General features: G+C 41.3%; 1 protein-coding gene across 1 annotated transcript in view; it reads left to right on the top strand.

Annotated features, from left to right (window-relative positions):
* LOC126260462 (dual specificity calcium/calmodulin-dependent 3',5'-cyclic nucleotide phosphodiesterase 1-like) overlaps positions 1-17,454 on the top strand; it is a 620,495-nt gene that overhangs the window by 583,941 nt on the left and 19,100 nt on the right. The window contains exon 13 of the mRNA XM_049957791.1: positions 9,463-9,567. Coding sequence (XP_049813748.1) covers positions 9,463-9,567 — 105 coding nt within the window. The remainder of the gene's footprint in view (positions 1-9,462; positions 9,568-17,454) is intronic.

Genomic DNA, 17,454 nt, shown 5'->3' with positions numbered 1-17,454 from the left:
GGCATCGCGATGATGGTGAGAGGGCTGCATTATGAGTATTGAGAGATGCCAAGATCCCGAGCGTCAGGTAGAGCTGAAGGTGGTGTAGCAGCATTCGGAAGAGGCGTTGCCAGCACACGAGGCCAAAGCTGGTCTGAATGACGCACTGCAACACCCATGTCCATCTGGATTTCATACAGGCGTCGGCCACGGTGTCGTAAGATGTGGCGCGGGCTCCATTTTGGCCACCTACCATATCCCAGTACCTAGACAAGGTCATCGGCAGCGGACCGGCCAAGTGAAGGCACCCGCGGCCGTGAGGTGGAAGGCCGCAGAAGATGAAGTAGCGTGCGGGGCTTTCGGCCATGCAAGAGCTCAGCCGGGCTGTGGTCACCCATGGGGGTGAAACAGTAAGACGCCAGGAACTGGAGAAGCGCCTCATCAGCAGCAGAAGAAGTCAGAAATTTCCGCATCTGAGCCTTAAATGTGCGGACCAGTCGTTCAGCCTCACCGTTTGATTGTGGATGGAATGGCGGGGCCGTGAAATGCATAACGCCATGACGAGCACAAAAATCCGCAAATTCAGAAGAGGCAAATTGCGGACGATTATCAGTAACAAGAGTAGAGGGGAGGCCTTCCAAAGAAAAAATGCGGGCGAGAGCACTTGTGGTTGCCGTGGTGGTAGGCGACGTGCAACGGACAATGAAAGGAAAGTTAGAGTAGGCGTCAATTACAAGGAGCCAATAAGTACCTAAAAAGGGTCCTGCAAAGTCAGCATGAATGCGCTCCCAGGGCTTCTCAGGCGAAGGCCACGGTTACAAAGATGACTTCAGGGCAGCGGCCTGTGACGCACAAGGGCCGCAGGCGGCGACCATGTGTGCTATTTCAGAGTCGATGCCAGGCCAGTACACATGACGGCGTGCCAGAGATTTTGTGCGAGACACACCCCAGTGCCCTTGGTGAAGGAGGCGCAAGACCGAAGCACGCAAAGACGCAGGTACCAGAACACGCGGCGAAGCATTGTCAGTGGAAAGGAGGATAACACCATCCCTAGCCGTGAGGCGGTAGTGCAAAGCGTAGTAGTTCCGCAACGGATCAGAAGTCTTAGCGGACGGGCGATCTGGCCAACCCTTCTGAATACAGCGTAAAACCCAGGAGAGGGTTGGGTCAGAACCCGTAGCAGCCGCCAGCCTGTCCCCAGTGATGGAGAACCCGTCCACAACCCGCTGCTCGGCAACATCCAGGTGGAAACACAAAAGTTCGTCCCCTATCGAATGCTTGATCAGGACCCATGGCAAGGCGACACAGAGCATCAGCATTTGCATGTTGAGCCGTTGGCCGGAAATGAATCTCATAATTGAAACGAGACAAGTAAAGAGCCCCCTGGAGGCGGTGAGCAGCCTTGTCGGGAAGTGACATTGATGGATGAAACAAGGAAACAAGTGGCTTGTGATCCGTAACAAGATGAAATTTGGATCCATAGAGAAAAACACCAAACTTATGAAGAGCATAAATAATGGCCAAAGCTTCTTTTTCAATTTGAGAATACTTTTGTTGGGCATCCGTGAGCGTTTTGGAGGCATAAACAATGGGTTGTTCCGAACCGTCAGAAAAACGGTGCGCAAGGACTGCACCGACCCCATATTGAGAGGCATCTGTGGCAAGAACAAGATGTTGGCCAGATCGATAAGTAGCCAGGCACGGGGCCTGTTTCAGCATAGTCTTCAATTTCTGGAAAGCCGCATCGCATGACGCAGACCAGTGAAAAGGCACGTTTTTATGCAACAGGCGATGCAACGGCTGAGCCACCGAAGCCGCAGACAGTAAAAACTTGTGATAGTATGCTATTTTCCCCAAGAAGGCCTGCAGTTCCTTTACAGATGTAGGGCGAGGAAGGGCATCGATTGCAGCGACAGTTTGCTGAAGCGGATGAATACCATCCCGAGAGAGTTGAAACCCCAAGTACGTAATAGATGCCTGAAAAAATTGTGATTTCTGAAGATTACACTTAAGATCGGCAGTCTGTAAGACATGAAAAAGTGTGCGGAGATTTTGAAGATGTTCTTCAGTGGTTGAGCCAGTGACAACAATGTCGTCCACGTAATTGATACACCCAGGGACAGGGAGCAACAATTGTTCCAAGAATCGCTGAAAGAGAGCAGGGGCGCTAGCCACCCCAAAAGGCAAGTGTTGGTATTGATAGAGGCCAAAAGGCGTGTTAAGGACCAGAAACTGCTGGGAAGCAGCATCGAGAGGAAGTTGATGATAAGCTTCCGACAGGTCAATTTCAGAAAAATACTGGCCTACAGCAAGTTTAGTGAACAGTTCTTCAGGTCGGGGCATAGGGTAAGTGTCGATGAGGCATTGAGCATTTACAGTGGCTTTGAAATCGCCACAGAGACGAATATCACCATTTGGCTTAGCAACGACAACGACGGGAGAGGACCACTCATTGGAAGTGACAGGAATCAAGACCCCTGAAGTAGTGAGACGATCCAGCTCCCGTTTTACCTGATCACGAAGGGCCACAGGAATGGGCCGAGCCCGAAAAAACTTAGGCCGAGCAGAGGGTTTGAGTGTGATATGAGCTTCAAAGGCGTTTGCACGGCCTAACCCAGGAGAAAAAAGGGATGAAAACGTCGTTGACAAGGAATCCAATTGAGCATAAGGAATAGCATCAGAAACGATATTGACAAGAGTCATCTATGGAGAACCCAAACACACGAAAGGCATCGAAACCAAAAAGATTCTCTGCATTACTCTGGTCGACCACAAATATGGGAACAGTGTGAACGACGGATTTGTAATATACCTCAGCATTAAATTGTCCCAAGAGAGAAATCTTCTGCTTATTGTACGTCCATAATTGCTGAGTGACAGGTGACAGGAGCGGAGAACCCAACTGAAGATACGTCTGAGAATTAATTATACTGGCAGCAGACCCAGTATCCACCTGCATGTGAACATCTTGACCAAGGTTTTGGACATTGAGGAATAACTTCCCTGAAAGGGAAGAAGTGCAATTGACAGACAACACAGAATCAGAATCAGTATCATGGTCATGAACATCATGTATGTGGTCGGATTTGCAAATGGAAGACACATGACCTTTCTTTTTGCAATTGTGACACACATCCCAACGTTTGCGACAATCCTCGCGTGAATGTTTCGTAAAACACCGCGGACATGAAGGAAGTTGCCGGGGGTTTTGCTGCAGTTTCTTAGCGGGTTGTTTACGGGTAGGCCGAGGCTGTGTGTGGGAGCGCACTGCGGCCACGTCGGCTGGCGGGGACGCACCGCACACGTCGTCAACAGCGCACAGAGGTTGTATTTTCCCGACATCACCCCACGCCTCTATTTGTGCCCCAGTGGCGCGAGAAATTTCAAAAGACTGCACAATGGAGAGAACTTCATCTAGAGTCGGATTTGCCAACTAAGGGCACGTTGCCGAACTTGTTTGTCCAGCACCGACCGGGTAATAGCATCCCATACCATGGAATTGGCATAGGATTCTTTGTGAACGTCAGTAACAAATTGACACTTTCGACTGAAGCCTTGAAGTTCAGCAGCCCAAGCATGATAGGATTGATGCGACTGTTTTTGACAATGATAAAAGGCAACACGAGAGGCTACCACATGCATTTGCTTTTGAAAATAGACAGACAGAAGTGAGCACATTTCAGCAGAGGACAAAGACGCAGGATCCTTCAAAGGAGCCAATTGTGACAACAACCGATACATTTGAGGTGAAATCCAGGAAAGGAACAGAGACTTACATGGTTGTTCATCCGTGACATGAAATGCCAAGAAGTGCTGTCGAAGACATTTTTCATAATCAGACCAGTCTTCCGCCATCTCGTCGTAAGGAGGAAAAGGAGGTATAGCCAATGACGAGAAACGCCCCGCATTTGATGCAGCGACGAAATCACGAATCGCCGCTGTTAGAAGCGTTTGCTGTTCAAGGAGACTTTGCAATAGTTGCTTGATAGTAGCCATGGAAAACTGTGGTTCAACGGTGAAAAGGAAAAATCCCATCCTCTTCACCAATTGTTGTAACGTCAAGTTGAACACATATATTTCAGAATGACACAACACTTATAAGTCACAGAGTAAGTTGACAAGCAATACATGCACACACGTTAACATTCGAATGAGCACTGAGTCCCAGTCTAGCGGCCGCTGCTCGGCTGGCCGCTTAGGTGGCGCAGCTGCTGCATGGCTGGCAGACAGCACCGCACGTAGAGTATGCACGTAATTGTGCGGCGGTGCTTTGAATGATCGGCGAGTCACAACAAATGCACCTAAACCAGGAGGGGCTATGGCAAACAGTTACTGGAACTGACAAAGATCTGAAGAAAATACAGAAACCAAAATATGTTTTTAACTATAAATTTGTCACAAGCCTTGCTTTGCTTGAGGCTTGTTGCTTAATTTCATGTTCTTACTGTGGAAGAATTGCATTCAGGCAGCTCCTACAGTCAGTGCACTTTACTTTTGTAAGTAGAGTGCTGCCAAATTACAGGAATCATAATAAAAATGCAAATAAGAGTAACACAACTAGTGGAAACAATTTGTTGACTGACACTGAGAGCAGGAGTCTCAGAAAGTAGTCAAAAAACGGAATAATCTAAAATATAACACTCAAAAACAACAGAATGCCTGCATGCTGCAGCAAGGATTAACCACACTTCGGCACTCCTAGTGGCCAACATGCAATCTCTATTGACACTTTGTAAGGAATCAGCTGATCATGCAATGAGAGTTGTATGACCACCTGTCACCACACAACTCCCCTTGGGGAAGTAGAGCATCATCTGCATTTGTTGAATATAGTGCCATCCTTGAATTTTGCTGAGAAATGCGTCCAGACTGTGTCTGATATTGCATCTGTATTGTTGGGGATGGCATTGATCAGAGTGGAAGAAGGGCAAACACTTGTTTAACTCAATCGATAGACACGCTGTTTCTCTTGTCATTAACTAAAATGCCCATTGTCTTATCTTGTCTAGCTACTACACAGTGTGGTCCAGTATATGGTGCTGTGAGCATGGCCTTGACACTGTCTTTTCATAGCATGGCGTGGCTGCAGTTCTTCAACTCTTTATGGACAAACATTTGCTGTGTGCCATGTCGGGATGCTGGTTGCAGTTGCATGTCCAAGATCGAATCTCTCAAATGACTATGAACTGATGTGATTGTGATATGCCCCCCATTGTGGCACCCAGATCACCAAACTCCACCTGGCTGCCAAAGCATTTCCCCATAGATCAGTTCAGCATGGCATACATTGAGGTCCAGATTACTTATGGTATGGAGGCCAAGCTGAACTAACGATATGGTCATTGTCCACTTTCATTTATGACACATGAGGATGGCTTTTAGAGACCAGTGCCTCTGCTTGATCATGCCTCTGCTGACTGGATGATAACTCTTTGTTATGTGATTTGACACACTGCAAAACTAGCTCAGTTGTGTAATCAAATCAGACTCAAATTGGCATCATCTGTCAGTTGTGTGAGTGGCCCAGTTGGATATAAACATGGCAGCTAGCATCTCGATGGAGATATTATCTCTAGGAATAGCTTCCAACCAGCATCTGAATCTGTCAACAATGGTTAGCAAATATCATTGACCTTCTGATGGTGGTAGTGGTCCATGACATCAGTTATGTGGACAAACCTGTTGGTCATGTCTGGGATATTGCCTATTGGCATGTGAACATGTCATGAAAATTTGCTGCATTGACAATTCACATGTGTGTTAGATCATTGATAGCAGTCCTTTTGTATCCCAGTTCACATGTAACAATTAGATATGAGCTTTGTTGTCACCGTTACTCAGGGGTGACATAAATTGTTGAGGTTATGAAACACTTGTTTGCGCAGTTATGCCATAATGGGCAAGTTTTTCCACTGGAGGTGTCACAATACACCTTGGTATTTGCCTCTGGTACATTAATGAGTGCTAGCAGCAGGCCTGCTGTAGTATCATTTTGGCAATCTTGGATTTCTTTGTTGGACTGGTGAGTCTGAGCTAGGCATGCAAAATTAATTTTCTCTGTGATGGCACTGACTCACTACAAACAGTCTGTCAATTCATTATTAAACCCTGAGATATGTTTCATGTCAATAGAGAATTGGGCAATAAATTCCAGGTGATTAAATTGCCTTGGAGAGCATTATTCATTGTTCTGGCAGAAGGCAAAGGTCAGAGATTTGTGGCCCATGTAGATTTTGAATACTCTTGCCTCCAGCTGCAGACAGAAAAATTTCATGGACGCACAGATTGCCAACAATTCCCAGCTACACATGCTCCATTGTTGCTGAGCTGGAAACAGCTTCCTAGAGAAAAACGAGGGGTTTTCAGGTCTCTTTAACATAGTTTTGATACACTACACTGATGGCTACCTGGCTAGCATCGATCAATAGCATGAGGGGTGCACCTAAAGGAAGAGGAATGAGAAGCACAGCCTCTGCTATACTCTTGTTGGCGGCCTCAAAAGCATTGTTGGCGGCCTTGAAGGCATGTTTCATTGACTGTGACCACTGCACAAGCACCCTGCCTTTTGTTTTTAGACCAATTAGAGCTGTCATAAGTGGCTCTTGAATTTCTGATGCGTGTGGCTGTTGGCAGCAGTAGAAATTAAGCACTACAAGAAAGATACATAATTCTTTGGTTGTCTCTGGGCAAGAAATATTCATAAAGGCTTCAACTTTCTCCAGCTGGGGGCATGAGCCCGCTATTGAAATAGAGTGGCCCAAAAACATTATCTCTGGTTGTCCAAAGATGCTCTTAGAGACATTCAAAACAATGTCATATGCATCAAGGCACTTAAAAACTCCAGTGAGATGCTGCTCATGTGCCTGTGGCGCTGCTGAGAATACTAGTATGCCATCCAGGTTGGCAAAATAACATGGTAAGCCTCATAACACTGAATCAATGAATCATTCCCATGATTACGCGGTGTTTCTCAGGCCAAAATTCATGAACAAGCTTTGAACAAACCAAAAGGTGTTATAATGGCTGTCTTTTGAATGAGTTTCTCAGCAACTATGATATGTGTGTGTGCTTCGGCACAATATAACACACTAAATACCCGTGTCCCTCACAATGCGTGGTTATTGTCTCATAGCAAAGGCACCAGATAATTGTCTGGGATCATTTTCACGTTTAAATCTTGGTAGTCTCTGCATGGCCACCACAAGCCATTCTTGTTTGGGACCAAATGCAAAAGTGATGACCACAGCCCTGTAGAGGTGTGGGTGAGCCTTGGTTAGCATAGTGTCAAACTCTGACTTAGCGATTGTGTACACCTCAGGAGTTAATCATTTGGGCCTGCATGAAATCAGAGGGCCACAGTATAATGAGGTACTTATTGCAGAACCCCCAGAGGCCTTGTAATAGCAGGTTGAGCAGTTTGGAGTACCTGTTTCATGCAGCCTTTGTGACCTAGGCATCAAATGTGGCAGTGTGATGCTGCAACCTAATGGTGGACAGCCTGGTGATGGTGTCCATTAGCTAATTGTTGACAATGTTCGGAATCAGGTGGTAATGCACCAAGAGGCCTGAACTGAAGATAGGCTCTGTCACATTTGCAATTACAGAGTTCTATACCAAAGCGCACCTCAGTCCTAGGTCCAGTTCTAAGTGGCGTGCTGCACATCATGATAACAGAGCTGTTAGCAGTTGACAGTCAAAACATGGTTGCTGGATGGTACTTGTGTAGCTTGCCTCATGGCAGAATCTTGAGCTCAGATACTTTTGTTCTGACTGGATAGGAGTGCAGAAGGATGACCTGGTACATCTACATCCATCTGATGTTTATTGCTGACATACACGCATGACAAATTACATTTGTGTGCTTGGCCTCCAAATTGCTGGTGATACCAAAATTGGCCTCACAAGGGCTTAATGTATCTCACTTGCCAACAGCACTCAGCAGACAAAGATGGTGTCCCTTCTTAGTGCTAGCCAAGCCAGACAGTGCTTAACTTCAATTATGTGATGGGAACTGATGTTACCAAAGTGGCAAGGCCATTGGCTAAGCAAGATTCTAATTTTTAAAGTTTTCTGAGGCAGAGCCTCTGGACGTGACTACATATTTGCCATATGATTACGCAAGGATAGCAGCTATGCAAAAGTTGATATCTTGATTGTGTCTTTTATTTAGTCTGAAATTAGAGAAAAAGAAGTGATTTAGTAGTATTATTTTGTGACTTTATTTCTGCAGACCTTTGAATAGTATTGTTTATTTCCAAGTTGGCTTTTATTTACATACTTTTGTTTTTATTATTATTCTTGGGGAATAGAGCTGTGTCATTTGCATATATAACAATGTTGCTATCATTATCAGTGCTTAAGGTGTATTTTTATGTTATAAGAAGGGTAATGGGCCAATTAGGGATCCCTGTGGACAGAAAAGTTCAATGTCACTTTCCTGGCCATTGTCAGTTTTCGTGATCAGGGCCACCACTTCTCAGTCAAGTAGTTCCTCAATTGGCCTTGCAAGGTCTGGGTGCACACGACATTAATTTCATATCCTCTCTACTGGTGTTTTTATAATGCCCACATACTGGCAATGTACACTCTGGGAAAAAAATTGGGCAAAGTGATTGAGCGATTAATTGAGGAGGTAAGTGCAAATTGACAAGAAGTAACAAAGAGAGAATCACACAATTTAGTATGAAATCCTAATTGTGGTCCAACATGGGTTTTAACAAATATTTCCTATGTCGAAAGTCATGTTTAGCACCAGGAAATGGCTTAGGGTCAACTAGAAAATGAATCCTGAGCTACTGAATTGTAAACCAACATATAATGCAAATACTGTGTCACATCTCAATGACTTTGTGTTACGGTGTATAACGGCAGTTATGAACAGTTTACTCATGACCAGATGGTGTAATATTTTTAGATAATTTAGAAGGCTCTGACTTATCCAGAAGACTGGAACAAAAAAAAACCTTTTTTGTAATCAGTTGATGTTGGATCAAAATAAATAAATAAATAAAACAGTTGGTGGATGCAAATGTTTCACTTACAAAAACCTGAATTCGCAAAGTTGAAATGGGTGACAAAGAAAATAATTTATTCAACTGTGAAATCTATTACAAATTATACTGTTTCAAAGACAGAAGCTTCCAATGATTCAGTAACATCCAACAAACTGGAAGAAATGATTACTACACCAGACTGATATCTGCGACAGTAAGACTGAAGCTTGCTTTTGGGTATTGCAGATTGTGTGTGTGTGTGTGTGTGTGTGTGTGTGTGTGTGTGTGTGTGTGTGTGCTTACACACTTGCATACAGATGTGCATGGGTGTGTGAGTTTATTAGCAACAACAGATTAACATTCAGTTTGATGTAATTTCTTGATACAAAATCCTGTAAATGAAATATACTCTATCGCTGTTAAGGTTGTGAGGACATTATAACATCCTACGAAAATCATGCAGAAAATTACACTAACAAATTGGTTTCAGGGTCCACACGGAGCCCAGAACGAGGCCAGAAGTATACAATTAAAAAGCCATGGATTGGTTGTTTAGCAGAAAACAAGAGGATATGGAAGGAACAGGCAGCTAAAGGTAATGACTTTATCTTACTTAGTAGTAGTTTTTTTTTTTTTTTTTTTTTTTTTTACATAGTGTTATTAATATTACATCAACCGTCCAAACAGTTTCACTTCAGCTGGTATATCCAAGGGTTTCTAGCAGAGTTTGCAATTTCTTTTTGCTTTGACAGCTGATCCAGTCATCTACGAGGGGATATCAAATATAAACAGGATTTTTGTTCCTCAACATCAACAGTTGGTAGGACTGGTCCCGCACTTCTGCTATGCTTAGGCACAACCGTCATAAGTGAGGAGAGCAGGCTGTTAGATATTTCCTGCCATTTTGTCAGTAACACTCATAATGTCTGAGCAGCAGGTGCACCCCTCCATTGCGCGATAGATAATTATCAAATTTCTTGCTTGTGAAAGAGTTACAACAGCGGAAATTTGCCAGAGATTGACTGCACAGTTCAGTGATAAAATATTATCAAGGACACACGTGTTTGCCAGACATAAAAAGTTCAAGGAAGGACAAGAACATGTGGAAAATCAGCAACACAATTGCCATCCTCAGACCAACATTACAGACAAAAACATTTGTGCGGTTAAAGAAATTATTGACAGATCAACAGGTGATGGTATCAGAAATTGCACAAAAAGTCAGAATCAGTTATGGGAGCTGTCAAGCAATCTTCACAAAAGTTCTACAGTTCCGTAAAGTGTGTTCCGGATGGCCCCTAATCTTTTGGCCGAAAATTTGAAGTTGAGACATTTGGAGGTCTGTCAGAGGCTTAAAGCAAAGTTTGCAGAAGAAGGTGATGCATTTTGAGTCAGATCACCACCTGTGGCGAAACATGGGTTCACAACTACACTCCAGAAACCAAACAAGCCAGTAAGGAGTGGCGGAGGAAAGGGGAGGCAGAACCAGTGAAAGCCAAGACTTGACTACCAGCTGGCAAGATTCTTTCAACCGTTTTTTTCGATCAGCGAGGCATTTTGCTGATTGATTTTTTGCATGATTGATGCACAATCAATGCTGCTTACTACTGTGAACTGTTGAACAAGGCAAGAGTTGCATATTGTCACAAAAAATGAGACCAATTGATTTGACAACTCATCCTCCTCCACGACAATACACAACCCAATACTACAGCTCTAACTGTCTCCAAGCTACAGGAAATGCAATGGACTACACTTGATCATCCTCCTTACAGCCTGCACTTATCACCCTGTGATTTCTAATTATTTGGATCGCTTGAAGGAGCTCTAGGAGGCGACAATTTGAAGATAACGACAGTGTGGAAGATTTCATGTGCAACTGGCTGGTGACTGCCCCACTTCTTTTTATGATGAGGGCATCAAAAAGCTGTCCATATGTTGCAACAAATGGATTTCCAAAGCAGGAGACTATGTGGAAAAATAAATTATAATCACCTTGAGTTTTTAAATAAATGAATTTAAATAAAGAATAAAATCCCTTTTGTATTTGTTCCACTCTCGTACTTATAGCACTGCAAGCAGTGCCTTGTACACGCTTACTTGGATTGTAACCAAAATGTGGTGCATTGTTGACATCAAGTCCCTTTTTGACCCTATAAACTTTGCCTCTTTCTCAAGGGTTCAGAATAGTTTCCTGTTTCCTTTTGCAAAGGTCATCAACCATATATCATCTGACATAAAGCAATAATTTGAGAATTCCTATAATGTCAAAAGAAAATCACAAATCTCTTAATAGACACTTGAAATGTAACAACTTTTCATGTCTACCAAACTGGATACTTAACGGGATGTTTCTCGATGATCATATTTGAGGTGTATATACAAGGCGTACAACTTTGCTTCCACCATTTTTTCCCCAACATTTGAGGCTTTAGTGAAACAATTTGGCTATGCATGTATCATTCAAAGTATTTTCCATCACTGGCCACTACTTTCTTCCATCTTTTGGGCAGCGTACGAATCCCACGTCATAAAAATTGTTCATCTTTTGAAGCAATCCATGAATCGATCCAATTTCTGACATCTTCATGAGATTGAAAGTGTCGCTCAGCCAGGCCATGCACCATTGATCTAAACAGATGATATTCAGAGGCAGCAATGTCTGGAGAATACAATGGGTGGGGTAGGACTTCCCATTTTAATGTTTCCAAGTACATTTTGACCTCTTTTGCAACGTGATGTCGAGTGTTTTTGTGCTGCAAAACCACTTTATCGTGCCCCTCACTGTATTGCAGCCATTTGTCTTTTAATGCTCTGCTTAAACATTAATTGCATTCAATAAAGAGCACCTGTGATTGTTTCACTTGGTTTCAACACCTCATAGTACATGATGCCGAGCTGGTCCCACCAAATGCAGAGCATGATCTTGGAGCCATGAACATTCAGTTTGGCTGTCGACATGGAAGCATGGCCTGAATATTCCCATGATTTATTGCATTTAGGGTTATTGTAATGAACCCATTTTTCGTCCCCGGTCACAATGCAATGCAAAATTCCCTGAAGCAATTGTTCACAAACATACAAATGCCGTTCAACGTCTCTTGGTTTCAGGTTACATGGGACCCAAGTTCCTTCTTTCTGAATCATGCCAATAGCCTCGAGACATTTTGAAATGGCTTGCTGTGTCACTCCCACTAATCATGCCAATTCTTCTTGAGTTTGACGTGAGTCTTCGCTCAGCAATGCCTCCAATTCTGCATCTTCGAAAACATTCTCTTTTCCACCACTATGCCAGTATACGATGTTGAAATCACCGTTCTTGAAACGTTGAAACCACTCATGGCACATTCTTTGACAAACAGCATCCTCACTATATGTACTTGAGAGCATTCAATGAGACTCAGCCACTGTTTTCTTCATATTGAAACAAAACAGTAACACCTCCCGCAAATGACGAGAATTAAGCTCGTAAACTGACATTTTCAATCAAGGACAACTTTATGATGCAGACACAAATCAACTAATATTTGAATGACATTATGTTGACCAAGGTCCAAGCTAAATGCCTGACATCTGCGATCTGTTTCTTTTGACCGCTACTTACCGTTGTCGCCACCTATTGGCAAACGGTGTAAGCAAAGTTGTAAATCTTATATCTTTGCTCCAAATTGTCTCCATCTGAAAGAAAATCTGGGCTCTTTGTGTGTCAGGAATGGCTTGTCAAGTTAATCAAATGTAGTAAATGAAGTGGCCAGAATGAAAATGTACTTAATAACGTGTTTATTCGCGCCATAGAGTTGACACTCATAGTGCACTGAACTCAAACAATACTGACTCAAAACTAACTCTGATTGGCTATTGCTGCTGTTGTGTATATAGCTTTTATCAATCAAAATGTGAATAAATCCGTTATTTCCAATGGTAACTTTGAAGTTTACAGTTAAAATTTAATTAGTTTTTCAGAACAGATTACAGAATTTGGATCCACAATTTGTTACAATCTTTCAAGAATAATTAAAATGAAACATTACAGTTATCATTGCCCAGTTATGTGAAATACCTTTCTACACTAATGTTTGATATAGATATCTTAATAAATTTTAAATATGGGTTAGTATTGATACTGAACATGAATCTTGCATCTTCACACTTAGTTGAACAATAATTACAGTCAGGTTTTGTCTGCAAATAGATGAGTAGAGGTTTTAACATTTTTACATTTCTGGTACTGATTCACAGGTGGCAACTATATTTCATCATATAATTAATTCATGAGTATGTCAAATTCATAGTGTTCCAAAGGATGTTGATACATTTGTGCTACTTCACGTAATCATCGCAAAATAGTATCGGGTACCTCAATATACTCAGAATCGCAGTTTTCCTTAAGAGAGTTCCCATTCTGCTGCTTTACACACTACTCCTACAAATTGTCTAATTTAAAATTTCTATTAGCTGCAAGACAAATAGAACTTTTCATTGTAAACAGGCCTTTGTTAGAACTAGATGAGTGTTGTATAATAAATATCTGTAGTGCGGTCACATAAATATAAATCAAACAAGAGGAGATAACTAAGGGAGCAGAATCTCTTTTTTAAAGTATTAGGTGTCCTGTTAACTCTGCTATGTTAAACTCAACTTCAGTAAACACAAATAGATTATAGCAGTTCAATTTCAGTTAATTATTAAATGCATTTTTTTAACAGATACCTTATTTTTGTAACATCTGTGTTGACTCACTCCACAACCATTAAGGTTATTTCTTAAGATGTGGTCTGCTTAACATGGTGAATTAATGAATAAACAATTGTTACATTTAAGTAAAATCATTATGGAGCTTACTGTATGGCAAGCATTATTATATTGCCATGAGCTGTGCTATATGTGGTGAGGCATAAAAGTTAGCATCGCTGGCTGGTGTACTGCAAGTAACCAATTCAATCTCAGCCACAAGTGATTACTTATTATTTAATATGTATCATTTCTGGATGGTTCTCAAAAGTTCTTGTGTTTGTAATGTTTGTATATTCTGGAATATTTGAAGTTTTTATAAATATCACCATTCTCCACCCATGAGTGCATGTTATGTTCAGCTGTGGCCATGTTCATAAGAATTGTGCTTTCAATAAGAAGTGTTGTTTTTCATTAGTGACTTTAATTTTGGATAGGGATGTAATTAAATGACAGTAATTGGCTGGGTACTTAATAATATTACTTTGGCTCCAATTAGGCAATGTAAAAGCCATCACCTACATGGCCAGGAACTGGAACACAAGCAGTACATCATTCCTGTCATCCATATATTCAGAAGACATGATGTGTTTTGCAAATGTGTACTTTTATATGGATGGCACAGCCCAGCAATGGCTTAAGAAACATGAAGAGAAGCACAGTACCTGGAACAAATTCCATGCCAAACTGAATAAAACCATTGGCAACAATAAGCAGCAAGTCCACTCTTACAGAAGAACACATGGGGAAAATGACACAGTCTTACATACAGAATGTTTTGCCCCTGTGCCACATTGTGAATCTGTGTATGACAGAAGTAGTCGAAATATCACATTTGACGAAAGCTGTCAGAGAAGGCAGAGAAATTAGACAGAGAAATTAGTAAGTGGTATCAGTGCATGGAGAGGGGAGGGGCGACAACAGATGAAGGAGATATGTCCAACTTCTGGATATGGTCCCTGTGGCAGTCGTGGAAGACCAACACGACCTTATCTTTCTCATACACCAGGTTGTAAGAGAAGAGATAAAGCAGCTTATAGCAGCCAGAACTGCCAGACCAAATAAGCAAGAGATAGCACCAATGAATGTCAACCCCTGTATGTAACGAGGTAATAATGTGGACACTGAAAATTTCTGCTGGACTGGGACTCAGACCCGGATTTCCTGCATGTTGCAAGTGGTCACCTTAACCACTTTGGGTATCCAAGCAAATTTTACATTCATTAGTCTTGTCCCAAGTTCACTTTCTTTTGAAGTTTGCTAGCTGGTTGTCTGATTTGTCTAGGATTATGTCTTAATAAAAACAGCTAGACATAAGACTCTTTTTGTGAATAGAGAGCATAAGCATTAATGTAAAATGGGTCAAAATTTTGTTAGTAAATTAGGTGCTCAGGGCAAAAGTTTTCATTCTTGCAATACAAAGGAAAATTCATGAACCATGCCAAAAACATTCTTTTGAAGGAAGCAATTCATGCAGTTATGTTGGAATGTACTTGTCTTATGATGTGGTCTGACACTGTCACTTGTTTCCTGCAGTGTGAAGTAAGCTGTTAATCACTGAACTCATACAGGAAATCATAATTTCTACACAAGTTTTGGTGCCAGACTATTGCATACACACACACGCACACACACACACACATACATGCCCTGATTTCAGTATAATATTGATTTATTTCTTCCAAAATGAACATACATCATGGAGTATACAACACCAGTTAGGTGATAGATATGCAGTATCAACTGAGTGTCTGTAACTATAAGTATCAAATCACAACCATGTTTACACTTTGTGTCACTGTATGCAGTATCAACTGAGTGTCTGTAACTGTAAGTATCAAATCACAACCATGTTTACACTTTGTGTCACGGTGTGCACTGAATTTTCCAAATTTTGTGTGTTTACTTTTTTCTGTGTGTGTGTGTGGGGGGGGGGGGGGGGATGTTTAATTGGGGAGCTAATACTCATATTACCTACACTAATCCTTTTAACACTAATTTTGTTTATGACCACATGTAAGTCATCTTCCACACCAAGAGCAGCAAATCTGTTCATCAGTTTTATATCACTTACAGTTTTAATTTTGATTATTACAGAAATACATCATGTATTCCCTAGTTATTTATAGCACTCCTCATTATTTTTTTATTTCTGAGATGCTTTTGTGATGACAATAGTCAGGTCATTGATTCTTTTCTATATCAGAATATTTTTGTTAGAATATTATATTTACTATTTAATGAGTCTGTCTCTCTACCACACTTTTATTAGTTTGTCTTTGTTCTTCATTTCATTTCTAAAATTTTGGTCATGCTTCTGTAACACATGAGGCTTGTCCACATACAGTCATCAGTTATAGATGTGACACTTCTGAACACTTCTCATGAAACATCTTAACTTTTATCATAGCCAGTTTGGGCTACTTTGTCATCTTAAAACAACTTATCCTTTAACAAATTCAAACTTACAGCGAGACATAATGGTTACAACTACTTACTGCTGATGGACACATTTAGAAGTTAAATAATATTTTTAGCTTTTGTAACTATTAGTTACTTCTTCATGGAGGAAAGAAGGATAAGAAGTTGGAGAACGTTAGGAAAGAGAGGAAGGTCACTCAGATCAAGAATGAGAGGGCCCCTTTCCTCATGGGATCTCAGTGATCTGCCCTTGAAGGCAACCTCAAAATTTGTTAACAAGCTCATCAAAGAGGTTTGGAATGAAATATGATGTACAGTACAAAGATTACAGTTTTTTGTGTGTGCACTTGTTTGAGGACAATGAAATGTACTCTAACAAGTGTTCTATTGGTGGAGGTGAAAGTAATTTTACTGCACATAAGAAGACAAGTGTTAACAAATAGATATTCATTTCAACAATTTTTCTACAAGGGAAACTGAATTAAACTCAGTGATATTTACAACATAATTCCTCACAGACATAAATACCCTCCACATGCAATAGTTTTGTGGCACTAACACATTTGTCTGGAAAAAATGTGCTCCTCAAATAAACCACTGTAGACTGATAGCCAGTCCACCATCCCTCTGAGACCACATACAGCTATTGTACAAATGAACACAATGTCCAGCTGCCTCATACTGACTCAAGTTGTCCATTTTTGGGTTAAAAGGAAGGAAACTGTCCCATTTTAGGATTCTAACTCATTGTAGAAAACTTACGTAAGTATATACTTCCACAATGTGCCTCCAAATATACTGCTGAAGCTATAGCAATAGTGAAAGATATGCAAAAAAGATTCATGCATAAGAGAGTTCTTATTGCATTTGACTCACAATGTGTACTGAGAGCACTTCAAGACCATAACTGGAACTATACTTCATATAGGTACATATAAATATTGCTCAAGAGGTAGTAGAATGTTGTATAAGAAGTAAAGGAATAAACTTTCTGTTGATAAAAGCACACCATAATACAGAATTTAATGAGAAAGTTGGTAAACTTGCTAAATAGTCAATGGTGAAATTATTCAGCTTCCATTCCCATACATGCAGATTTCATGACAATAATAAACAAGAGAGCTTGTACAAAATGGCAAGCCAAGTTGCAGTAAGTAGTGAAAAGAAAGGTCAGTTCTGTGGATGAATGGATGGATGGATGGCTCTAACATTACAAGTGTCTCATGATTTCATAACTTTAGATGCAGCAGGAAAATTATATCATCAGTAATCAGGATATGATTCAGTGATGGCATTTTCATGGTCTATCTTAATAAACTGAAAGTAAAGG

The sequence above is a fragment of the Schistocerca nitens genome, chromosome 5, assembly GCF_023898315.1.
Source record: "Schistocerca nitens isolate TAMUIC-IGC-003100 chromosome 5, iqSchNite1.1, whole genome shotgun sequence".
In the NCBI taxonomy this organism is placed as follows: Eukaryota; Metazoa; Arthropoda; class Insecta; order Orthoptera; family Acrididae; genus Schistocerca; species Schistocerca nitens.
Note: the sequence above shows the minus strand (reverse complement) of the source record. Positions and strands in the feature narration are given on the sequence as shown.